Source organism: Hemicordylus capensis, chromosome 6 (genome assembly GCF_027244095.1).
Source record: "Hemicordylus capensis ecotype Gifberg chromosome 6, rHemCap1.1.pri, whole genome shotgun sequence".
Lineage (NCBI taxonomy): Eukaryota > Metazoa > Chordata > Lepidosauria > Squamata > Cordylidae > Hemicordylus > Hemicordylus capensis.
The window spans coordinates 46,458,733-46,486,165 of record NC_069662.1 but is presented as its reverse complement, the minus strand read 5'-3'; the positions used below and the strand labels follow the sequence as shown (position 1 = coordinate 46,486,165).

Here is a 27,433-nt window from a genome sequence, read left to right as displayed (position 1 = left end):
TGTTAAATTGCGTATCCTTAACAAGAGCAACAGTTGAGTGATATAAGAGAGTCTTTTAGGGTGAGGAGGAAGAGAATATAAAACAAAATAAAGATTGGGAAAAATGCAAAAGAAGCTTCGCCAAACATTAGTTGTGACATCTTGCTAGTGTGGGGGCTACAATGCACACACAGAACTCCCTTCCACGAGTGGAGGAGTAGGTGTGCATGGCTACAGCAGGAATTTCTTGTGCATATTGCAGAACTCATGGAGCTATAGATTAGAGGGGGAAGGACATTTTAAAGCGAGGGCTACAGCTGGACAGGACTCCAATATGTCTAAGCAAACATTCCTAAGTATGTTGATTTCCCACACACTTTTCTAAAAAGGAATAGCTTCTGTATCCATGCAGCACTTTCAGACTAGACAGACCTACATTATGGATTATGCTCCGGCTATAGAGCAGTATATAAATGTAAGTGCTATTGCTATTGCTATTATTTCAGAGCCCAACAAAAGAACCAAGATCAATCTTAATAGTTAAGAAATAGTGAAGAGATTCCAAATTTGCTTTTCTCCCCCATCTCTCATGGAAAACAAGATCCCCTGAAAGCTGCTGCTCCTCCTCCAGCCTCCTTCAGAAGCTCCAATGCCATTCAGCATGATATTTATTTGACTTATAGCCTGCCCAGTCTCAAGGACATGAGGCAGATAATAGTTGTTCGACCCAACAAGAACCTAATAAGTGTTTTGCTGGATCAGGCCAAAGGTCCATCTAGTCCTGTTTCCAGCAGGGGCAGCGGCCACCAAAAGCCAGCATGAATGAAAACATTTAAAACTACTAGCTGAACCCGCACAGAGCATCTGTGCAGTAGTTCATTTCCTTTTTGGGTTTAGCTGGGAGAATTCATTTGGCTGGTCCTCCCACAGCTCTCTCACTCGCTCTGTTCCCCCCCCCCCACAACAGCTCTCTCTCTCTGTCCCGCCCCCACAGCATCTCTCTCGCTTGTTCTGTCCCCCCCCCCGCGCGCCTCTCTCACTCACTCTGTCTCTCCCCCCGCGCGCCTCTCTCGCTCGCTCTGTGTCTCCCCCTACGCGACTCTCTTGCTTGCTCTGTCCCCCACACAGCGCCTCTCACTCACTCTGTACACTCCCCCCACCTTCTGCCCTACTCCCCTCCCACCCAAGCCTTCTGCCCCAGCTTGCTCCCTCCTCCGTTTCCACCTCTCTCTCTCTCTTTCTCTCTCTCTCATTCGTGCTCCCCCACCCCCCGCCTCCGCTTTTTAGCCTGCTTGTGTTTTCCCTGATAGCCGTTGCCGCATCCTCCTTCCTCCAGTCCCTGGTGTTGGGCCGCCAAGCATTCAGCCAGCTCCTTCCTGCAGCCCTCCCTCTAGAGAGCATCTTCCGAAGCGGCCAACTGTTTGTCTCTGCCCAGCCAGGCTCCCCCGCTTTCTCTCCCCTCAGCTTCCTCCCTCCCTTCTGCCCCAGTCCGTTCAGTTCTCCTCTCCACTTGCCTGCTTTCCTTCCTTTCCCTTCCTCCCCAAACGGCCACTTCCCTACGCGGCCAACCGCTGCCAGTCCAATCCGACGTCTCCACCGCCCAGCCAATCCGCTGGGTTGCCGGGATGGATCCCCACAGAGGCACGTCTACGAGAATTAATATAATAGATTTCTAAAAGATGTGCAGGGTCGGGCTTTGATAAATCTCCAGGTGAAATTGTGCAATCCTCTCTCATGTCAAACTTTACTAACAACTTTGCAGGTCCTTCCCATAAGGAACTCTCTCTGCTCTATAAGCACCTTTCTGTGGTTCATCGGCTCCCTACACGAGGCACACTCTTTTTAAGGTTGCGTCAAGTTTTCTGGGACCAGGCAGCTAAGGCACTATCCTCCCTCTCAACAGGGATTTGAAACAGAGTGTTCTGGTCTTTTCTAAACCAACTGGTATGCCTACACTACAGATATGTTTCAGATCAATGTCAGCTGGAATAATTCGCAACCAAGAAAATCTAGGCATCATTATGGGGCAAAGGTTCTCCAAGAACAGAGACTGTCAGTACCCTCACTGCACTACAGATTCCAGGGTTTGAGGAAAATATATGCCAGTTAAACTGGTTTCAAACCAGTCAAAGATGGGTAGTACATAAGAACAGCCCTGCTGGATCAGGCCCAAGGCGCATCTAGTCCAGCATCCTGTTTCACACAGTGGCCCAAAGTAAGGATATGTCTTATGGTTCTAGAACTGTATTACACAATACCAGCAGGCTGCATCATGGAAAAGTATAGGCAAAGGTTCGCCCATATGAACCTCCAGGGCCCTCTGCTCAACATCTCAAGCCCTGCTCATGGCCCCACCACTAACAAAGATCCGGTTGGTGGGGCCTAGAGACAGAGCCTTTTTAGCTGTGGCCCCTCGGCTTTGGAACACCCTCCCCGAAGCGCTTTGCCATGCTCCATACCTCAGTGTTTTTAAAAAATAATTAAACACACATCTTTTAAAAAGAGGCTTTTAAATGTTTTACCTGCTGCTTATACTTGGTAGGTTCTTTTGTTTTTATAGTTCTGTTTTGAGCTTTTTATTAATAACTTTTAATTTGAAATGTGTAATTTGAAATGTGGTTTTAGCCTAATCTTTTAACTTGTTTGACTTTATTAATTTTATTAATGTTCTGAGTCTGGAAGGATGGGGTATAAATATTTTAAACCAAGCAAACCAAACAGAATCCTACCTATATACAATTTTCCCTCCCAAAATCTATTACATTAGTTTCCAAGAATCCAAGTTTTACCTGGTGAACCATTAAGGACTGGACTTGGCGTTTGAGAACTTGCATCCTCGCTGTGGTGACCACTGAACGGACATCAGGAACTACGCTTTCACTCAGGATCTCACTAATTAAGCGGTGGTTTCTCTGGAAACGGGCTGTAGCCGTGTGTTTCATGGAAAATCCGTCGTCATAATCTGAAACGAAGATATACACAGCTGCAAATTATAGAAGTGCAACTTGCATACTGCTACCATAGCTCAGTTTCACAGGGAAGACTGGCTATATAACCTCAAATTCAACGTCCTTCTGTTCCCTCCATTCCTTTCTGTTACTTCCATACCCTTACCAAGAACTTTCAAGCTCTCTGAATCCTGAGGCCTGGAAGCAGAATTCAGCAAAAGAAAGTACACATACCATTAAAACAGATAGTTGTGATTTTAAAATTTGGGTTTCCCTGGCCTTCTCTGGTATAGAATATATAGCTCTACCCCTAGAACAGTAGCAGAAGGAGTGCTTTTGCATGCAAGAGGCCTCAGGTTTGATCTTTAGCATTTCAGTTCATAACACTGGAGAACTTCTGTGTTCAGGTGTGAATGATAGTAGGTGAAACTTGAACAAATTCTGGACTAGTGGCCAAACTATGCCAATGGCTTGTATACTTTTCTGCAAAATAAAATAATCTGAATTGTTAAAATGGACTCATGTATGAGGAGAGGCCAGAGCACAAGGATAGAGAACATGCTCCACATTAACATTCCTTGGCATTTCTCAAAGGAACAGGTAGCAGGTGATGCACTTCCCTCTGAGACTGAGAGAGCTGTTGCCAGACAGAGTAGCCATCATGGGGATAGATGGACCAATGAGGTGTCTCAGCATATAGTAGCTTTGAATGACAATATGCATGGATAGCCTATTCCAAGTGCAGATTCATTGAAGTCAAGGAAGTTTAAGCAACCAAGGAAAAAAGCCTGTTTTACTTGGTAATGCACAAAGTATTTGGTCACTATAATAGGCAACACACTGGTCTGCAGCTAAAGCTCTGCTTTGTGTTTCACTGTCAACAGAAATACAGCTGGGGGTGATATATGGCAGTTCCGTTTTGGTGGTGGCATCTAAACTGTGGAACTCCCTTTCCTGGAGGTTTGCCTGGTTCCCACACTGCAGAATTTTTATTTATTGATTTGAGTCGGTTGCTATGAATTGCCTGGCTGTGTGTGTGTTGGTCTGCTGCTGCTACTGCTGCTGTTGGTTTTATTATTATTATTACTATTGTTCTTATGTTTTAATTGTGAGCTGCTTTGATGGTTTTACGAATGGAAAAGCAGCTTATATAGATAAATAAATACAGCTATCATACTACCTAGAAGCATGACCCAAAATATTTGGACATGCAGGCTAAATGTCTTTTGTGCTACTGTATTTTATCTACTTAGAGGGTCAAACTACACATAACCTTTAACTCATCAATAACAGATAGACCTAGAGCACGGACTTGTAGCAGAAAGTGGACCACAAGGAGTTATTTTAAGTCCCCAAACAGCTGCAGGAGTCTAATTGGGTACAGGAGTGGGTTGAGGAGGAGTTTTAGCATTTTTCCTTCTGATGTTTTCACACTGAAAATGCTCCCCAAAGCAGCTATGCACAAATATCCAATTTGGGGGCAAACAGCTGCTTCAGGAGACCGGGGAGAGGCACCGGATGGGTTCAGACATAATGCAAAACCATAGTTTGTGCTAACCATACCTAAGAAACTATACCATGGTCTGAGCTTCCAGACAGTAGAGTTTCTCATTTGCTTTTGTATCCCATCTGCTCAGGACCCAGCTTCACAATTTCACCCCGGTGCAGCAACCTTTTATTGTTGCCCCCAAACAAACCAGTTTGTGGGCAGCTCAGGTCTAAGCAGGATTCAGGCCCAATTGCTCAGTCTTTCAAAAGTAAGGGCTAGAAATTATTAGACAGCAGAGCAACTTTCCTCTGGGAGATGGAAAGTAAATGCCCATGTTCTTTGACTGATTATCCCCACTATTCACAAAATGTTACATTGGAGGCCTTCTAGCCTGATCCTCTGCTCAGTGTAGGTATTTTCTATCACACTCCTGGCAGATGCCTGTCCAGCCTGTTTGAAAACCTCTAGCAAAGGAGGGCTCATCATTGTGCAAGGCAGTTTGTGTCTGCTCCTATGTCTCCTATGTCTGCTCCTATGGTTTGAAAATTCCTCCTAATGTCTAGCCTGAATCCTAATTTCAAACAACTGGTACAAGTCCTGCCCTCAGGAGCAACCGGGAACATCAATTTCTTCTTTTATGCAACAGCACTTCAGATATTTGAAGACTATCATATTACCCCTCAGTCTTCTCTTCTCCAGGCAAAGGTCAACCAGGCTCCTTCAACTGTTCCTCACAGAACTCGGTTTCCTCACCATCCTTGTTATCCTGTTCCATTTTAGCAATGCCCTTCTCAAAATGTGATGCTCAGATGCTGAGACATTGTTTCCGGAAACAGATTTGAAACAGAAGTGGCTTGAGTACCCCTAACAATCCGGAACAGCTCTGCTGGACGAGAACTTGCAGACGCAATACACGCAGAATGAAACCGCTTCCTTACTGCATGTATTGCCACAGCATAGACCTTCAAATGGGCTCTATGCTGTGTCTTATCGAATTCAAGATGAGTCCTCCATTTGCGCTCCAGTTGTCTACCTTGCTACTTCAGCTCCTGTAGCTCTTCAATATACCATGGGGCTTGTTTTTAAGTGGGTCGGAGAGGACACTTATTTATTATTATTTGATTTGATTTATATACTGCCCTTCCAAAATGGCTCAGGGCAGTTTACAGTTAAGGAGTGATCGTGTCTACTGTCTGGATAAGCTCCCTGTTTCAGGTATTCACCAAGGCATCAACAGAATAACCGGCAGAACCAACTCCAAAATCCTCAAAGGCCCTATGGAATCCTACTGGATTCAACAGACTCCTCGGGAGGACTATTCTAATAGGTCCGCCACCACCCCTGCAGGGGTCGGACATGATTGTGAGACCAACATTAACCAAGAAGTGGTCCATCCATGACAATGGGGAAAATTCAGCAGACCCCACCCACAGAACACCCCGCTGATATGAACAAAAGACCAAATCAAGCATGTGACCAGCAACATGCGTAGGTCCTAGGACTAATTGGGATAGTTGTCATGGCCACTATGAATGCCTGAGCAGCACTGGACAAACCAGTCCTAAAGTGGATGTTGAAATTATCCAGTAGCAAAATCCTGGCTGACTCCAACACCAACTCAATGACCAGCTCAGTCAGCTCAGTCAAGGGAATCTGCTAGGCAGCTAAGTGGATGGTACACCAACAGAATCCCCAATCTATCCCAAGTCTACACACACTCAGTATAAGTCAGTTCCCTCACAAGGATCCTAGTAAGGGAGATGTTATTCTTATGGACCACAGCCACGCCACCCCCCATCCCACCCACTCCCACATATCTGCTCAGCAACAGATGACCTTGGGGGAAGAAGTTGAGCCCGCACAGGACCACTATACTTTACCACCCAGGTCGCAGTTATACAAGCCAAGTCGGCTCCTTCATCCACAGTCTGATCATGGATTATTTCAATCTTATTTTGAACTGACCTGGCATTACAAAGGAGCATGGTTAGGTTCAGTAGGGAGTTGGAACTATTCCCCGAGGCTTGAGCACGGACAGGGCAGCCTGAAGGGAAAACGGTAATTAAGCTACTGGACTCCCTCTCCTGTAATGGCCTACTGGCCTGCCAATGCCAGATCCTCTATTTCCCACCACTACTGAAATAGCTGCCCCAACCCCATCAAACACATTCCCTGCTCCATCCTTAAGAAGAACTGATGAAGCTCGTGCAGAAGGATGTCACACTAGCACAAAACTGTTGCACTAACTACTTGTGCGAAGTCTGGAGCTTGTGTTCCAGACTAGTGCTGAACTACTGCCATTTCCCTATATTCTTTGATTATTAATTTAAAAGTCTTAAATCCCTATTGACTGTACCACTTTTTGTTTTTATTGATGTGAGCAGCTTTGAGCCCTGATGGGGGGAAAAGCAGGATGCAAAATTTACAAACAAAACAATGGCCAAAACTTTTTACAGCTGTTATCTCAATATTCTTGCAACAATCCTCAAAAATAGGTCAATTACACAATAGGGAGAGGAGGAGGCTGAGCAATTAGTGGCTTCCCTTATAGACCATGCAGTGAATTCGTGGCGGAGTGGTGATTTCGACTGGGGACTCTTTAGCTCAGAAGCCACCAAGCCAAAAAAAAGGGGGGGGGATCTGTGACAGTTGTAGAAGCACAGATGGAAATAAAGTAGTCAGAAGGACTGGTGTTCTTGTTTATTGTTCTCAACACATTTTGATTTTGGAAAATATTTTTCAAGGGAATTTAGCAATCTTGGGTGGGTGGGGGTGGTTTAAGAAAAAAAGAAAAAGGTTTTTTTGCGGCTTGTACAGAAGCTGTGGACAATGTGCAATTAGAGAATTCCAATTATATTCATGTTAACTCAGAAGCAAGTCCCACTGTGCTTGATGGGGCTTACTCCTAGGTAAGTGTGCATTTAACTGCAGCAAATAGAACAAGCTATGGAAATGACTACTTCTATAGATCTAGGCCTAGATTTAATAAAGACACTTCCCTTGAAGTTGTCCACACATACAAAAAAACCCTGTTGAAAATGATATATAAAAGAAAAGCAGAAAGAAAAAGTGTTTTCATATACAGCTGGAGCTGTTGGCCTTTCTGCAAATACAGATTTGTGTGCCACTGCCAAATGAAACCCGCAAGGTTTTTGGTTTTTTGCACAAGCATAGCAAGCCCTCGCCCTTTTCTGTCATCTTTCCCCACAAAAATAGCTACTCAGTCTGGATTGTAAACTTACACCACTACCTTCTGAACCACTTACAAACAAAAGAATGCCACAGATAGTCAGACACCAAAGACAAATCTCTAAAGTGCTTTCTGAGAGGGGAGGACAAATAGTAGGTAAGGGTTTGGCTTCAATTAAACTTTAGTTTCGAATAGATTTCATGGAGAAGCCACCCTGAACTTCTAGCCCATCCCTTCCAACCAATGACTTCTATGCTTAAGAAGAAGGTTGAACTCCTGACTTCAGTAGGGGCAGCTCCTGGGTTAGCCCTTGTGCCCAATGTCTGCCCACCGATATTGTACCCATCTCATGCTTAATTTCTAAAAGGAGAGATGGGGGCAGGAAGTCTGTCTCTCTAATCCAAAGTTGGGGGGCGGGGGCTTGTTGTGATAAGGAAAAGTATCCTGTACATCTTCAGGGGCCTTCTAATACCCTCCTTCCCAGGTTAGAGGGCTGAACCCTAGCAATGAACACAGATTCTGGGGCTAGGATAACTGTGAGAAAGATCCCTTCCCTCTCCCTGACAAAACATTGCAGTGCAATGCCATTTCCCTGTAAGAGATCCTTTTAGGTACAATGTCTGAATCCCATGCAGCCATGGGAAGAGAGCTGTAGAATGACTGTAGTTAAACTCATGGCTTGCAAAGGCCTTAAGAAAAGGGGATCTGTTGAATGTAAGGCAGAAACTCAATGCTTTGAGGGACAGAAATCAGCAAGCTGGCAGTACTGATACAGTCAAACAGGAGGTTGTGCTTGGGATGGTGGTGGTGGTCTGAGGGAATGTGGGTGACTCTGCCGCCCATTCACTGGGGTGGAAAGGAGGGAAAGAGCTTCTCTCCTTTTATGCGCAGGAAAGAGGGATATTCCCTATTATCATTTCATTTTCCTCCCTAGGATCTCTGTTCAGCACCTCTGCAAAAGAATGTACTGCTACCACATAAAAGGCACATACTTAAAAACATTTAATACCGTTGCGTTATGGGCATCAACCATCCTGTCATACTCTCAGTCTGGATGATAATCCATTCTCAGGGCATACATTTTGGATCAAGTGAGAATTCCACCTTGCATTAGCAACTGGGGTAAGGAACTATGTGTGTGTTTGGGGGGCGGGGGCAGGACGATATTTCCTCTGGAGTAATAAATGCAGCAAACACACAGAGGAAACACCAAGCCCCGGAAGATTCTTAGAGAAGAGGAGAGGGGCATCTCCCTCACATCTGAAATGAGGAAAAATTCAGCTGAAAGGGTTAGTACATCTACTCCTCGGGCACACATTTGCTTCCTCAAGATGGTGCTGGCCTCCTGGCCTAGGTTTGCAGACAGAACTCATTAGTAAGAATGCCAGCTACAGCAAAAAAATTCAATTTTACTTATCATTGTATCTCATATAGCAAAAGCAGCTGCTTTACCATGGGATTATGCCTTATGGGATAAGCATGGCATAGCAGAAAAATTTCTCACCCTCAGGTTTCAGCAAAATTACTGTGTGTATGTTATCTTAAAGGGGGAAAAAGTGGAGATGATCATATCCTTGTATGACTAACAATTGAAGCAGGCAAGGTGGAGCAGAGGGCATTCATGCCCTTTTGGCTGAAATAAAAACATTTGGGGACAATTTTACTCTCAAGTGCAGGCGTTGGTGCTGTCAAGATCAATTATTTCAAAGCAAGCCAGACTGACTGAGGTAATTAAAATTGACTGTGATGCTTCAAATGAGAGAGCAGGATACAAAAAGTGACAAGGTACAAGCAAAACCTGCTAGGTTTGCATCGTAGCTATTTTGAGAAATAAAAGGCATTCTAGTCACACAAAGGTGTGCACGAACAATCCAAGTGTCAAGCTAGGTGCCCGATCTCAAGCAAAGCTCAAGAGCTTGTATGGCATGGGAGCAAAAGGCATGAGCTTTTGAGTTGGGAAGCCTGCAGGTTCAGGACATGCTCAGCCATGAGAACTCAGTGGGTGGTTGTCGGTAAGCTACGTATGTTTCAGCCTCAGTCTGCAACAGGCAGGGAGGTAAAACATTATACTGGGTTATGCCACAGCCTTTTCGTAAGGACTCCTAAAATAGATGGGAAGTGCCCTGAGCTCTTATTTTTTTCATGCAGCTTCCCTATGAATTATAATTACACTCATCTATATACACAAAAACCACCTCCCAAAATCCAAGCTTGTATACAGCTATGCAGACAGCAGCAGGACTGGTAATCAATGGTTAGGGTAACTAGAGGCTTAAGGGGCAGAGTCAGGCTTAGGCTTTCAGCCCAGTGGTGTTACCAAGGGCATGTCTTTATTTTCTTTCTAATATATGTCAATCAATGCTGGGTTTAGGGATCCTATTGATAGTGAGGACAAAAACTGCCCTTCAGGCCACACTGACCTGGGAGTGAGAGAGATGCAACATGTCTGACTTTGTGGTCTGAGGAGCCAAGGTACAAATAGGTTCAGCTGACAGTGAGTTTAGCTGACAGTGAGTTTAACTTAGATCCACTTGCCCCCTGTGCCGCTGTGGTTGGTGAAGTCCCCAGCTTGGCACATGAACTGGGGGATGATGCAGTGGAAACTGTTGCCCTTGAAGCTGAAGCCCTTTTCATGTGCACACATAGGAAGCTGCCATATACTGAGTCAGACCCTTGGCCCATCTAGCTCAGTATTGTCTACACAGACTGGCAGTGGCTCAGAGGAGGTGCAAGATTATTAAAGAACAATATATGGAGCAGGACTCCCAACTATTCTTCTAGAAATATTCTCCCTAGAAATATATTCTTTCAAATATTCTTCATAGGTGCAGTGGAATGGGGTAGAATCTACTGCACCTTCCCTGCAAGGGAATCACATGAGAAAGCTCTGGCCAACCAATACCACCCTTAGTCACCCACCATCCAGGCAACTGTGTCACAAAAAGAGAACAGGTACAACACTGAACAGAGTAATCCAGGTAACTCAGGCAGCCAAGACAAGCTATGCTGTCAAATTTTCAGGCAACATAAGAAATTTCAACCTTGGGATGAAGAAAAATGTTCAAATTCTTAGGTGCCATTTTTAGGCATCTTTTCAAAAAAGCTTCTGGGATTTTCTAGCCCAGCTGATAGCAGATTTAGGGAAAGATGATGGCAGAAATACCTTTTCTTTTAAAAGCACAGATTTACATTTTTGAATATGACCACTACTAAAATTGGGCGAAAAGCAATACCTGAGCAATGTTTGAACATTGTCTAATATGAATGAGATGCATAAAAACAGCTGCCAGTGTTTGATGCAGCCTTATTTAAGCCTTATCTTATCCCCTCACAACTATAGCAAACAGATAAATTCTCCCAAATAGCAGATTGAAGGAGTACTGCACACTGGGTGATGAGAGCTTGGTTTGGGATGTAGAACTGCCATAAGGATTCCCATTAAAGAATTCTAGTGCTAAGAATAATTTAGTCACAGTTACACCAATAATCTATCTTGCCATACCTTCTTGGCAAAAAGGTTGTTTTTATCTCACACTCTTGCTTACCATCTGGATCCTCAGCTGGCTGGATGCTCATATATGGTTCACCCTTCTCCATCCGGGATTGCCTTTGTCGACTTTCCTCCTCCAGTGCAGCTTCTGCACGGCTTTTTGCATTGATGTAGGCAAGGTAAGCGGGTGAGTTATGGTAGGCCTTCATTGACTCGTTGTATTCTATCTATAGTTTGAGACATTTTTTTTTAAAAAAAAGTGGCAATCAAGACCATCTCCCTCACCCTCGGGGAATTCTTCTGAATACAAGATCCTTGCAGGAAATGAAGAATTTCACATGAAGCAAGGGGAAGCATCTCAGGGCCGCTTAGTGTACTGAACTACTCCCTTCTGCAAAGATCTTACAATCAGAGGCAGAGCAGGGCTGCATTCTAACATTTTGGAATGTGTCCGTATAAACTGAACAGCAGAGGGAATATAGGAGAATGTGATGCTGAGGACATGGAAAATGGGAATTTGATTAACTGCACCTTACTGCCAGGTGCATTTATGTTTAGAGCTGGGGACGGAGAAGGAGGGCGCACAACCGTGACTCAGGTTTAATTGTAGGATTTTTTTTAATTTTTTTTTTTTTTTTTGGTGGGTGGGCTCTTTTCAAGCCATCCAAGGTATCGTGATTCTATCATACTCTCCTTAAAACTCCCAGGAGATCTGGCTTTTCACAGCAAAGAGTTGATTCAGTTCCTTTCCTCAATAACTCTCCTGTATGTGAGCCTGTTTTATCATCACCTCCTCCAGAACCAGTCTTTAGTTTAGCGTTTTTTGTGTGTGGGAGAGAGACTTCCAGCGTCAATTGGGAGTGAGAGAGGGAGATTTCTTCCGTGTACCTTTTCTGCTTCATATTCATTTAAGTACTCTTGCTTCTCTTCGTCAGTGAGGTCTCGCCACATTCCTCCAATGATCTTCCCAATTTCCCATAACTTCAAGTCGGGGTTGGACGCCTTCACTTGGTCCCAGACCTTAATAAAAACATCTGTAGTAAAGCTCTAGCTAACTAAATACTTATAAAATTAAACACATCTTTGTTAATACCATCACCACGACTCTGGTCTTTTCAGAGAGCTATCACCACAAAGCAAGGCTACTTTAAGACAGTTATCAGTTTTTGCTATGCTATATCCACTGTGATTATTTCTTGGGGGCAGGAAGACAGAGGTACAACGTTTATCCACTGCCTGGTTTTATTCTCAGTCGCACAGCATCCTTTTCACCAGTCTTGCCCTTAAATCCTGCACACGTTTTCTTCTCTTTTGTCTTAATACAAGTCGCTGGATGAGGCAGGCTTTTATTTTTATTTTTTTTAAGAAACAAAAAAAAAAAAAAACCAAAACCCAGAGGTAGAAAGGCGGGTAATACAGTTATCTTCCTGGCTCAGTCATTCCTGGACATTGGATTGGATCAGGCACTGTCCATAAGACCTAATGTCTCATTTTATCAGAAAAAAGTCACTGGATTTTTTTTTTTTAAAAAAGGAAAAAGGAAAAAAGGAAGATCACTATATGCCTCATTCATGCTCCCAAAAGTAAAAAGGGAAGAGAACTTAAAAAAATATATATATATAAAAAGCAAAGTAGATCCTATTGTCACTATTGCAAAGTCCAGCTATGTGGTTGCACCAATCCTGCTTTGCCACAGAAAGCGGGTATGTTTAAAACAGAAAATTCTGTCAACAAGTCACCAGACGCATCCTTGTCAGCAGAAGAAGTGGTAGTAAGTTCTAAGCATTTTCTAAATATTCAATAAAAAGGTCTTCATTTTCTCCCCCAACAGTGCAGTGGCCATGTTTCATTCTGTAGTGAAACTTATTTTTCCCCTCCATTTGGATAGTTCACTATTGCCTTCACTGCGAAAGGAGAAGACAACAGCATTCTTAAAACTTCCCTTAAGAAGAAAAAAAATTAGCAAAGCACTCAAATTGGATTTTGAATTCATACACTTTAAGAACTAGGTTAACATCTGAAATCACATGTAAGTTTCATTAACTGAAGTTAAGACCAAGTGTTTTGTACCCACCTTCCTGCTGTACCGCATGTAGGGCATGAGTGGCTTATCTGGAGGCTTTGGGGGTTTGGGGATTGTTATACCAGACGATGCCTAGAGGAGAATCAAATAAAATCCACTGGTTATCTTACCTCAAGCATCTGAGAACTGCAAAACAGAGGTTTGCCAAGACACATATACTGGTAAAAGAGACACAGCTGCAGGTAACATTACTGGCTCTCATGAGAACGGAGTATATTTTCCAACACCCTTAAGTCAGGAGTACTTCAAAAGTACCCTTACTTGTACATTTAATGATTTGTCAATAAAGAGATTTAGTACTAGATGGCAATTTTCTCAACAGCACAAGCAGCAACTTGATCAACAGCTCCAAATCAGTGTTCCCTCTAACAGGGATTCTCAGATGTTGTTGACTACAACTCCCAGAATCCCCAGCTACAATGGCTTTTGCTTGGGGATTATGGGAGTTGTCATAGTCAACAACATCTGGGATTCCCTATTAGAGGGAACACTGCTCCAAATGTACATTCTCTTTTTCTAATGAGAGCAACTGTCATTCTACCTGCACTGACTACCTGAGGCTACATTCACACTTGCCTTTTTAACTCCTGGTTGTACCCCAGTGGTAACTTCAGTTGCTACATCAATTCTGTAGCATCCATCTGCTCAGCTCTATGGGAACTTAACTACACTTAATTTCCCCACAGTTTGCTCCCAATCATTCTTTCATGCTGTGAAATATGTGTTTACCCCACAATCCCTCTGCAAAGGATCTTGCTGTGTTTGATAGGGACTCTCTAAGCAATTAATGTCCAGAGGAACAGCAGTAATTAGTCTGAATCTTGGATGTGCTCAACATTGATCCTTTTATTCTGGCTCCATGGGGGTTAGCAATCACTGCTGGATCTTAACAGTGACAACGAAATTGGGTTCCCTCTGAACTACCACTGGGGAAGCACAAACTCTGCAGTTTAAGATAGTTCCAGTGGGAAACCAGCAGTAAAGTTCAGATGTGAATGCAACCTCAATACTAAAAAAGGAGAGGGAGAGGGAGAGGGAGGGAGAGATAGAGATAGAGATAGAGCGCACACCATAGGAAAAGCAGAGAGAATAGAATAAGACAGAAGTTTGAAGTTGTATGGGTATTCTTTCACGCAAGGCCTTCTCAAATTACTCTTATTCCATAAAGCCAAACTGAGGGCAGGTAGAACCCAGAATATTTATCAAACAACATCTCTGCAAGGCTTGCTCCCTCAACCTGTACACCACATGAATCCGAACTGTAATGTCCATGTCCAAATTAGGTTTCCTGGAGGGACCTTTGTCTTCCTTAAAGGTTTGCACAAGCGCCAACCACCTTGCCTGTACTCAACAGGAAAGAAAAAGAAAGACACTAAAACAAATAGGTGTTATTGACTGGCAGCTGCACAGTCCCTTTCTCTCTACAAAAAAATCTTCTTTCAAATTACAGTATTTGCATTTAATATACAATTTATTTTTTAAATCAAAAGTAACCTGATCTGTGTTTTTAAAAAAATATCAAATGTTTTTACTGATACTTCATTTGAATCATCTATAGATGCCAGAAGGGTCCTACATGCATTTTCTGTTATACAAGTAACACTGATGTCAATAGAACTGGTTCAGAGGATCACAACAAGCCTGAGACTACAGACATAAGCCAAAATCTATGGGATTTCTAGTAGCGGCTGATACCAGTCGCACATACACATGAGGTTTAATGCCAACTGTGGTAAACAGAACTCCAGGAGTACAATGGTTCCTAACTTTCCCCAACTGTTACTAAGAGTCGGAGAGCTTGATGTTGGATGATGGAATTCTATCACTAGACTGTGGTCCTCACATGGCAATTCCTTACAGCAGAAGCACAGTTATGTACACAGAACTCCATCACCATAAGGGCCTCCCATTCATTTCAATGGAGGAAACAGATCAGTGTGTGTATTTCTTAATGCACCTGGATCTGCGCCCTGCACCAAAATTAATGGGTGGCCTGTGTGTGCGCAAGATACCACATACACATTAGAGCACATGCAGTTGCTGTGGAATGGGGCAGTGGTATTTCAGATCAAAGTGTGCAATAAACCATTGCATGGATTTTCAGCTTTAGAAAAATCAGGTCAATCTCAGTCAGAACTCTCCAGTTTGAGGTAAAGCAGATGTAGCAAGAGCAGCTTGCTACATTAAAAAACTGCCTTAATTAAAAACAAAAACAAAAAGAGGGGCAGGGGCAGAATGAGGGCTTTCCTCCTGGTCATCTTTATGAAATGCTACGAAGTAATCAATGCATACATCATCTGCATTGCAGTATAAAAATGTACATGGGATGTGTGCATTAGCAAATGTATACAGATACACAGAGATGGATCTGAAAACATTGTGAATCAATTTAATGCTTATAAATTAATAAGAACTTTTAAAAGATAACCACATATATTGAAATATACATGAGAAAGCTGTAAACACTCATGACATAAAACAATGAAAATCAGTGAAACAAAAAGTCTGTTTCAATCTGCATTTGAATTCAGATTTCAAATGTTTTTTGGGATAAGATTTGAAAATAATGACTGAATAGAACTGTATTAGAAAACAATCCCCCTATTATGATCTTAGCGTAATATCAGAAATCCTTATGAGGAAACGTGAGCAAATTAACTCACAAAGGGCAATTCACCCCACCATCACAGTTGTGTGTGGTTTCTGTTTCCCTCTGCTATCTATTTGTATTAAGTTTTCTACCTTCTGATTTACATAGCAAGTTATCAGTGGGCATCTTGAAGCCATGGATTCATCTTATTTATTTATTTATTTATTATTGTTGTTGTTGTTTACACAGACAGGTGTTATTGACTGGTTTGTTTTATCCAGACATCGAGTCCTTCCCAAGGACCTGGGATGGCTGAATTTTATTGTCAATGTTGTTGCTGTTATTTTATTATTATTATTATTATTATTATTATTATTATTATTATTATTATTATTTTAATGTAAACTGCTTTGAGAACTTTGCTGAAAAGTGGTATATAAATATTTGTAGTATTCATAGTAAGTAGATTGAAGTCTCATATCAGCCATGATTTTACTGGTTGGCCTTGAGCCAAGACATCATTCTTGTGGTTAGTTTGTTATAAGCAGAGAATAATAGGACAAGTATGACTTTTACACATTAAGTGGCGCAGCAGAGAAATGCTTGATGAACAAGCAGAAGGTGGCCGGTTCAAATCCTTGCTGGTACTAAATCGGGCAGCAGTGATATAGGAAGATGCTGAAAGGCATCATCTCATACTGTGCGGGAGGAGACAATGGTAAACTCCTCCTGTATTCTACCAAAGATAACCACAGGGCTCTGTGGGTGCCAGGAGTTGAAATCGACTTGATGGCACACTTTACCTTATGACTTTTAGCCTCAGAAATACTGTAGTTGGCTATCAGAACTCTGTTTCAGGAAGGAAGTGAAGTGAAGTGAAGTACTATCCTTTCCATGTACCCTACAGATACAGAGATGTGAGTTCTAGCCAGTGCATAAGAGATTCAAGTCCCATGACTGTTCCGGCTCAATCAATGTTGAGCATCAATATTGAGCCTATAGATATTGTAGCAGCCATGAGGAGCAAGAAGATTTGCCACTCAGGTGGCAAATCTTTGTCTGAGCTACTATTTCAGACTGCAGATGAGGGCTCACATGATAGAATGCTCTCTCATGGGGGGAAAAAAATCTTCCTATATACAAAAAACTAGCAAGTTAGGCAGAAATCCAGACTAGAATATAGTTGGCCTCTTTATGTACATGAGATCTCCTGTACATAATGGGTCTCCTTTTAGGAGACCAAATACATTCCAAATTTTAATGAAGATTAGTGTTTGTCTCCATCTGATATTGTGTAAAAAATCTCCTGGAATTGGAGAGTGGGAGCTGCCTGATGGGCCTCCTTTTATGTACAAGGACTGCTTTTTGGTATGAAGGAACATTCAGTTGTGCAAACCCCTACATGTAATATTCAGTCATGTAAACCTCTACATGCAGACAGAATTTACCACCCAAGTGAGAACTAATCCTAAGAAAGAGGGCTGGAAAAGTTGACAACTGCCATGTGGCCCATCATGGACATGATCTCTCTGCCTTTTGCTGCATCTACTCTGATTTTCAAGGACAATGGGGATAAGGTTCTGGAGGGGAAGGAACTAGAACCTTAACAGTCCACCATATACTATTATCCTGCAGTTGTCAGGAGAGATGGACTATTCATCCTCATGTGACAACATTATGTGGTAGGGAGCCAGGTGTAGTTCATGGCAATAGCGATGTATGCACTTTCTTGCCTGACTGTCTAGCGTCAATCATGACTGAAGAGTTACCATGTTAGGGAAACTACCTGTGCTGACACAGTGATGTGGGAGCCACTTCCTTGTAGTTTCTTCCCACATCTCTCCAGTAAGGAATCAGGCAGAAAGCGCAAGATAGGGCCAAATATGCTATTCCTTCCCATGCAAATAATAGCCAGCTGGGAGGAAAAGAGTAATCAGAGAAGGAATCATGCAACTGTTCTGCTCACATGGTTCCAGTTTACAAACATTACTGTAGTATCAGGGAACTAAAGCAAAGTGAAGCAGCTTTCACACTGCTGTGGTAACCAATGCTTCGACCTTCAGTTTGCAGCAGTGAGATTATGTGGTGCTAAATTAGCTTAAACACTTATTTTGGTGGCACACATTTCTGTAGGCAACACCCTCTTTTTACTAGATATATAGTGGGTCAAGGTGGTGGTGGTGGTAGGGGTGATGTACCTAAAGACAGTCAGGTATATCTTTCTGGCCTTATAAGAAAGCAGCTATTTATCTGTAGTACAGAGATATAAACACAGCTGCTTCTTATGTACAAGATGATTCTAGCCAAATTTAATTAGGATATTGACATTAGAGTTTGTCAACAGGTAGCAATGGGGGGAAATCCAAAAGGTGTATAAATTCTGAAAGTGGACAGGTGTCTCCCCAGCCATCTAATTCTAGGGCATTAGATTTTTTACACAATAAGGCTATACACACGACCGGGTGGGTGGGTAGGCAGGGAAAGCAGGCTTTTATCTACCTTCATCCAACATAGCTGTTGCCTTTCTCTTCGGCATGCCGCCACTCCAAGGCCACATCTGTGCCAAAGAGCAGCGCAGATATCTGGACGTGGGGATTTGTTGTCCTGGCCTCCAGGAATTCCACAACGCACCGCATGTCGAGCACGGTGCATTAGGGGATTCCCCCAGGAGTCGGGCACTCCAGGCGCCCGACTCTGTGTATGCTTAGGCTGCATACGTAGCATACACACAACCCTGTACCTGGGGTAAAGGGTGCACACTTTAACCCATGAAAAAGCCTGGATACAAAACCCGGGCTTGCAGGGGAGGCAGTACCAGGATTGGACTTGATGGTGGCACTGCACACAAGCATTGATCGCGGCGCTGCACACAGGGCCTCCCTAACCTGGGTAGGGGTGCTCGTGTGCATAGCCTTAAGATCACATGGAGGCAAACACTAATCTTCATGAAAATATTTAATGTACTTCATTTCCAAAACTGTATTTCATCCAGATTTGAAACAATTATCTTTATTTCCAAAGGTTTTTCACTGTTTCACTTGCTTCCAGGCTGCCTCCATGCATGTGTCTATATAACCATCACCTGCTTAGATGGCTTCAGCTACCTAATGAATTGGCTACTACCTTAAAATAGGAGTGCTCAAACTTGGGTCCCCAGATGGTACTGGAGTACAGCTTCCACCATCCCCAGCCATAATGGCCAATGTGGCTGGGCATGATGGGGTTTATACTCCAACATGATCCGGGGACCCAAGTCTGAGAACCCCACCTCAGAATTTTCAGACTATAAATAAGGCAAGTTACCTGAAGCTGCTAACATGAATTAATTTTTAAGTGAAAGGTTCCTATGGAGCAATAAGGGGAGATGCACACATGCACGTATATCACTTGATACCTCTTCATTTGATGACTTGCAGCTGAATTTGTGAGCTGCCTCCACAGACAACCACTGTGTCTGACATGATGAGAGGTGACAGGAAAGCTCAGTCAATGATGTCTGATCTGCAACAGCTGTTTCATACATGCAATCATCATTTGATGTTCCAGTCATCAAGTGACAAACATGCATGTGAACTCACCCAAAGCCTCGTTCCAATTTACAAACAAAGGCTAGTATCTAACACTTAATTCCACCTGCACAATGAAAAGAGGAAGACTGAGGAGAAGCAGGAAGAAAAATCACAGATTTTTTTTTTCAAGTTTATATTAAAATAAATAAATAAATAGTGGTAGCAGCTAAGATTCAGAAGAACCTAACTCTAAAGCCATTTCTGGTCACTTCCTGTTGTTTGCCGGATGACGTAATAGTTGATTCTCCTACCGTGGCCCGGCTGTTGGTGCCCGGGTTCCCTCCCAGCCTGTAGTTGTTGTAGGCCAGATGGCTGTATGGATTGTATCCCACAAACCCTGGTGTGCTGGGCATTTGCTGATGGAAACAAATGAGACAAAAACACGAATGAGAAATGAGTCCCAACGAGGAGAACACAGATAAATGAAAATGGTTTGCAATACGGCATGCAAAAGCAACCGGAAATTTAAACAAGCAAAATGAGGTGTAGCAGCAGGCTAGCAGCTGTCTCCCTTTCAAGAGGGAGAGTAAGCCTGAATGAAACCTGTCAAGGAAAGAGGAACTTTTCTCTTTAAAATCTTATTGCTGCGGATTATGGACAGCTGTAACCTCACATCTTCCAACATGGATGTGGAAATATTTTATCTGTGGCAAGTAAAATTTAAACATTTTATCAAGTAGTTAGCCAGTTTCAGAGAAACCAAGTTCGTTTAAATTTTTTAAAAATCAAAAAACAATGCGCAGGAACACATACCTACCAATGACTGGGTCTACTTAAGACAATTATTTGGGTTAGGGCAATGATGTTTCACATTACCCAGTCATAATTCTGCTCATGCACACACAAACAGTGCTTTTTTGTTTGCTTGCTTGCTAACTTGATAGTTTCCAGACTAAGTCAATAGCTCTAAACTGGCCTCCAAACAAGAAAAGACCTGGCACAAAATGCACCAGTAAAGACACTGATCCCACAGCTGCAGCAACTTAGATGTACAATCTCTAAGCTATTGCTCTGAACTGCAATATGAATTTTTGAGTTTTGAGAAGCTGGCAGCAATATTTTAGGGCCTCAGTTGACAGTTGCACAGGGCTGAAGAGTGTTTCCTTGGCACCAACATTAGAGCACTCATGAGACGCCTTAGACATAGGTTAAAATCACTGTTCAGTCATGGAACTCAAAGGGTACCTTGGGCCAGGCCAGTAATTATTTATCAGCCTAACATACCTTACAGGCTTGTTGGAAGGATAAAATGGAAAGAGAAATGGACCATATAGTCTACCTTGACTCCTTACAAAAAGAGTAGAACTAACATGTAATAAATAAGAGATAAATAAATACTCTGCACAGTGATGTGACCAAGTGCCTTGGATTATTCCAGCCTTGCTTACAGTTCAGAAGTCTACAGGTTTATCGTCTGACCTATTCTGAAGACCCATGACAACATTATGGAATTGCCCAACATCAAAAGACTTGCTTTCCAGAATCTGAATGAGAAAAGATTACCCACTCTTCCTCATAATATAAATGCAGGCAATCCCTTCTCCCCTCAGCCCCAATGTAAAGAACATGGAGAAGAATATCCCCATACCAATCATATACATAATCTGCCACCAAACAGCAAAAACTGCTCAACTCAAGTGTCAATTATTATGCCTTTATTGTAGAAATAAATTCCGGGAGAATAAGAACATTAAAGGCATGGGCACATTATAAACTGATTAAAATATCAAGGCTCTATCCTCTCCTTACGTGTATGCACATGCAAGGATAAGGGGTCTTTAAAAGGATTCTTAGCATCCCCACACAACTCTTAATTCCTAGGTCCCTCAGGCAGGTAAAATAATACCTGGTTAATAATAATAATAATAATAATAATAATAATAATACCACCACCTGGAGTTAAGCTGGTCTAGGGTTTTAACATACACATAACCTAAGAAAAGCCCACAGGTATCTAAACTGCCTCAGAAAGCACATATAGTACACAGAAAGTCAAATGCCTGATGTTGATTAAGTGAATCCAACCAAGGGGCAGAACACTAGATTGAAGTCTAGTTTAAACTAAAGTTTTCTGCCCTCTGCAGAAGGACCTACTACAGAAAATATTCCGGAGCAGGAAACTAGATTCCTAATAGTTTTTTCTTGCATGTTAATGCTTCATAACTTTGAAACATTTTCTTCAGTTAAGAGAAAACTGTACATCATATTAACTCAGATGACTTTGAACTCCATGATTCAAGGAACCAGGAATGGTATCTAAACTCAATATTCACTAGGGTGCCATTTACAAAACCAATTAGCAACCAAAAGGCCAAACAATATGTTCAAGTCAATCTCCATGACATCTTAATCCCACCCTCATAATGAAATCAAACATTTAAGCTTATAATGGTAACTTTTAAACAAGATATTTAAAAAGTATACTTTCCTACCACATTTACCTGAATAGAAGACGACCCCGAGTTTAAGATGACGCCCTTAAAAATATGGGTTAAATATAGGAAGAGGACCTACATTTACCAAAAAGGAAGAGGATCCTGAATTTAAGACAGGCCCCCAAATTCTCAAATCAAACAACAGGGAAAAAACCTAGTCTTGTATTCAGGTAAATACAGCAATTGTATCTGTATAAAATAGGCATTACACATATTGACTGCTTTGAATATATCACGTACAGAAGAGAATTCAGTCTAGTATTTTGCTAAGAATACAATTCCTTACAATAAGAGGGCATGGAAGATTCAATGCAGCACTTAAGGGTAAGAAAACATGAGATATTTCTCACAATTGGTATATATGACCAAAGCAAGTAGTCCAATAAGATATGTGCATGCTTGAACACCTTTGTGCCTTCTGCCACATTGCTCCCAAGGTCAGGATCTTCAAGAACAATCCACGGCTCCAACAGTTAGCTGCTTATTGGAATAAGCTAATAAGACATGCAGGTATTTGCAGCAGATGGTTTATTTCTAGGATTTCCTAGTTAGCCCTGCCCATGGTTCATCCAAATGGACACTGCTGATCTTCCTGTGGTAAAAACTCTGAATAAGTTGCCTCATCCTGTGTTCAAGCACTTAACTTAGGCTTCCAAACTGTTTTCGTCCCAACCTTCCTCTAACCTGGTGTTGCTCATCTATTCCCATTGTTAGCCTCCCTACATACAAAAAACAGCTGAGTTATTGACTCCTCTTGATCTTTGATCTCCTCTGTTGAATCAACTGTCCTCCTCCTGACCTTGTTCTTATCAGCTTTGCTATTCTGCTCCCTGCTGGACCTCTTTCCAGACCTCACCAGATTCCTCCAGCTTGTGGACTGTGCATTTGCACTGGAGACCATTTCCTGCAAGACTGCAGCCCTATATCCAGTCTTTAAACCACTGGACCTCCCCTACCACTTCCTGTTACCTAACACCCCTTTCCTCACAACTACTTTAACTCCCACCCTCCTCTGTCCTTTCCCTACTACTTATATGGCAAGTCCCATGGGTAAGGCCCATACCCATAAACTACTGGCCCTAAAAACCCTCATGCAGAAATTCAATGAAGTTAAGCAGCTCCTGAATATAAAGGCTGAACTGGAGAAGTGCTGCTTAGCATATGAACAGTTTATGCAAAAATATGGCTTTTCAAGATCTTGAGACAAATATTTTAAAGCTTCTTTGGGAACAATGTACAGGTAGATTAAAGGAAACATACAATCCCTTGCAGCATCTCTTAAATGGCAATTTCATTTAGTAGACTTTGCCTCACAGGAAGAGACAACAGTGCAAAAAAACCCAACATGCCTATTGCTGTAGTCGGGGATAGTCAGTTTTGTGGCTCAGGTTGTCATGTGAAATTTACTTGAAATACACTCAGTGTACTGCAGTCTCAAACTGAACACTGTTTTAGAAATTATAAGTTCTTGTTGAGCAGGATACCAGTTTTCAGGGGGATCACCTGATCTCTCAGCCTAACCTACCTCACAAGGTTGTTGTGGGGATAAACATAACCATGTACACCGCTCTGGGCTCCTTAGAGGAAGAGCAGAACATAAATGTAATAATAATAATACCGTCCCCATGTGATGCAGTTGACTGAGTGCTGATTTGGCTACCGGAGATCTAAGCTCAAAACCCCACTCAGCTATGAACTCACTGCAGGGCCCTGGACAAGTCATCCTCTTGGGCTATCCTACCTCATTTGGTTCTTGTGTGGCTAAAATGCTGCTCTCAGCAACTTGAGAGCAGAATACAAATATAACAATATAACATACATAATCTGAAACTGGTAGAATAGTCAATGAAAGTTTTAGTTGGTTAAATCACTGGGGCTGAGAATGGACACATTTTTTTTTAAAGGTGATATGGTGTATTAGTGTAATTAGGAAATGAAGAAAATTGCAAAATGATTACCCTTCCATCTAACAATAAGCAGCACTAATTTATAATGCTATGCAAGAGATCCCACGCTTCCTTCAGTATTCTCAAAAAGACACCTAGACTCAGTTTTGTAACATAAAATTTATTTAGCATGAAATCAATTCCTTCATGAATTCTCAAATATAGGAAGTCCTTTAGAGTCTCCAGTACAGTCTGTGGCAACCCTCTACATAATTTAAACAGTTTTCAAGGCTGGAAGGAGATGTCCTTGGTACAGCAAAGAGACTAACCCAGCACTGACTGCTGTTGAATGTCATGGCATCAGCCCCTCACTTATTCCTTTACACGTGCAGTTGTGAGTATGAAAGCGTGTGGGGAATGTGGTCTAAACTTTCATTTGCTGGATTCTACAATGAACTTAAGACTGTGTCCCCAAAAGAGTTTTAGTTCAATTTCTTCTCTTTTCAGTTGACCCTATACATTCCAGTGCTGTTCTGAGTGTCTATCCCACGCATGCAAAAAGTAGCACAGGAATTACTTGCAAGTCGGTGCTATATTGGGCAGCAGTGATATAGGAAGATGCTGAAAGGCATCATCTCATACTGCATGGGCAATTGCAATGGTAAACCCCTCCTGTATTCTACCAAAGACAACCACGGGGCTCTGTGGTTGCCAGGAGCTGACACCGACTCAATGGCACACTTTACCTTTAGGTATCCAGTCTGCTGTATATTCGCAAGCAGATATATTGAGGCTAAACTCCCCAGACTGCCACCTGAAAAAGTAGGCTGCAACTTTTCCTCGCATATGCAGCTGTTCATAGATGTCCCAGCCTGAGGCCTTTGAACCATGGGTGGTGGTGGTGTCAAAAACCACACACATAGACACATTGGAAACTCATTTATCAACTATGTGATAAGAAAAAAGCCCGCAGGCAACTGCAATGATGCAAAAACAAATCAAGTCAGAGAAGCTAGAGGCTAAAACAGATGAACAGATTTTGGGTTAGATTATACCCTTTATTTTTCTATATTGAAAATTACACACACACCACAACCACCTACTGGATATATATTTGTACTAAAGTAACTCTTCTATGTGCTAAAATATTACTTGTATCATTTAAAACATTTATTTCATTTAAAGTCTTTACTTAAAGACTAAACTACTTTGTGTATGTGTGTGTATATATGTGTGTGTTTATATATATATATATTATATTGTATATAATAAATGAGGCAACATTTGGGAATGGTGTTGTGATGTACTATTTTAAGTACTGTGCTGCTCACAGTTCTTCATTTTCTGATCTTAAACAGCAATAGACCAAGAAGTCAGGAGGAAGCCACAAGCAAAAGTGTCATATAGCACAGCGGTGATGTGGTGAAGGTGTGGACAAGTAATTTGGCAGCTAGTTTCCTGCTTGGGGCTAACTGCTGTGCTCCTCAGGTGAGTGGAAAATTGCATTGTTGCTATAAAGACACATTCTAAAAGAATCAATTCAATCTCAGAACTGTTACTACACCATCTTTAAGACTGTCTCCAGACAACCCAAACAAAGAGAACTTATGGTGCATCTGAAAGACACTGGCTGACATACCGCGCAGTGTACCGCAGGCAGTTCTGTACCACCCTGTGCAGACCTTCCCATGGTATGCTGTGTGGCATGTTGACTACTGTGTGGCATGTTGAAGTGTAGGCTTTGGCATGTCTCTAAGGAAAGGGAATTCTAGAGATGTTACACAGTAACTGGGAATGCTGGTATTAAGTGCCCAGACAATATTTTAAAAGCCACACATAAATGGAATAGTCAATAGGCATTTTAAGTCTGTTTTAAAAATCATGAAATCACAGTAAAAGTGGTGTTTATTTAAATATTTGAGAGTGAGCAAAAATGGCACCTTTAAGAGTGAGGAGAGTAGGTCCGTACCTACTCCTCCGCTGCTCAACGCAGTTTCCTGCTGCAGCAGTGCCCGCCCACCCCCAGCGCAGCCACGGCGGCATGCACATGGCCTCCACATGTTGAGCAGCGGAGGAGCAGGTATGGATACTTGATCTTCTTACTATTAAAAAGGTGCCCAAGCTGAGCTTTGACTCACGGCACAAATCTCAATTCGTGCACATCCCTACCCCATTCTCTCTTTCATTAATCAATTTTCTCAGCAGTTCATTTAAAATTCTTGGATCCCCTTGGGCAGGGTGGGGGGGGTGGGGGAGTCTGCTGGTTTTAGCTAGAGAAGACTGATTTTTTTACTGGCCTCTCATGATAAGGCAATTCTGTTGGGGATGGAAGGCTTTGCTTGCATTGCCACTAAGAATCAAGTAAACTTTTTAATTTGTCTTGTCGCTATTGAACAAAATAACTAATGGCTTTTTTTTCTTTAAAATATGAAATCTATTTGATACATTGTGAACACACAAACTTTGTTTTCTCTTTTATTATTTATTTATTGTATTTGTACACTGCCCCAAACTTCCGGCTCTGGGTAACTAACAGCAAGATAAAACAAATTAAAACAGAAATTTTAAAACAGAAATTAAAACCTTAAAACAATTTAAAACCATGTCAGGTTAAAACGCTTGGGTGAATAAATGTGTCTTTAGTTGTCAGAGATGGGGAGGCTCTTATTTCAGCAGGGAGCGCATTCCAGTCTTGGGACAACAACAGAGAAGACCCATCCCTGGGTAGCCACCAAACAAACCTCTCTGGATGATCTCGATTCCCATTAAGGATCATAGTGAAGAAGACATTCTCTAGTACTGGTGAACCCTGTCATCCATAGAGGCTCCATTATCTGCTAAAACGGTGGATAACGGAACCGCAGAGAACAAGGCATTGAGGCAATGGAGGGTTAGGTTCCTGGAGGCTCCAAAACTGGAGGAAAATGGCCCTAAATTTGGGGGAGGGGCATACCCTACTGTGCTCTGTGGGTCTCCAGTGGCCCAGCAATGCCCCTCCCCCAAAGTCTCAACTTCTTTTTTCCACCATTTTTTTTTTAAACAAAAACAGATGAGCCACAAAATGGCTCCTTTCCTCAAAATGGTGGCCAGAAATGACCTTGGAGGTAATTTCCAACCACCCCAAAACCACAGATATGTGGAAATTCTTTCCTTCCTGCATATACTGAGGTCAGGTGTCAATTGCCCAACTGCATATACGCAGAACCATGGATACAGGGACCACATTTATTGAGGTCCATCTGTATCTTGGGCCTAAACAGTTTAGGGTTTTATAGGTTATAACCATATTTTAAAATGGAGAATCTGTTGTATGGTGAATTATGACCTATAGTTGCATCTATCTATCCTGTAAATATGAATGCAATGGGATGCTTTTTAGTTAGGGTTGCATTGGCACCGAGAGGGTGACACACAATTGTTTTAATATTTCTTGTCTATCTTCTAACTTATAAGCAGAACAAAACACTCATAAAGCACAACACACAGTTAAAACAACTCAGGTTAAAATTTCAGCATAAAGCAGGTCAGCTTCCCAACCTCTGATCAGCTAAAAGGCCTAAAAGACTTGAAGGCCTGGTGGACTTTGCTTTCTGAAACTTTAGAATATTGTACAGACTATTCCCCTCAAAGGGAGTTGAACAGCCGTAGCACCTTCATAGAGGAAGCTCCAGCTCTGCAAATTCACAAAATCCTATCTCCAGGGAGCAGAATTCAGAGCATTTAAAGGGCTTAACACCGCCACCTAATAGGGATGTGCACGGAACCGGCTGACCC

The 27,433-nt window shown here is 42.2% G+C and overlaps 1 protein-coding gene across 3 annotated transcripts in view; it reads right to left on the bottom strand.

The window, feature by feature from the left end:
• Nucleotides 1-27,433, bottom strand: part of SMARCE1 (SWI/SNF related, matrix associated, actin dependent regulator of chromatin, subfamily e, member 1) — a 45,516-nt gene that overhangs the window by 8,485 nt on the left and 9,598 nt on the right. Inside the window, exons 4-8 of one of the 3 annotated variants that reach the window (XM_053259745.1) lie at nt 19,527-19,694; nt 13,171-13,251; nt 11,985-12,116; nt 11,152-11,323; nt 2,769-2,941 (exon numbers count right to left, since the gene is read on the bottom strand). In XM_053259745.1, coding sequence (XP_053115720.1) covers nt 2,769-2,941; nt 11,152-11,323; nt 11,985-12,116; nt 13,171-13,251; nt 19,527-19,694 — 726 coding nt within the window. The remainder of the gene's footprint in view (nt 1-2,768; nt 2,942-11,151; nt 11,324-11,984; nt 12,117-13,170; nt 13,252-19,526; nt 19,695-27,433) is intronic. The other 2 variants (XM_053259746.1, XM_053259747.1) reach the window with 2 other exon arrangements.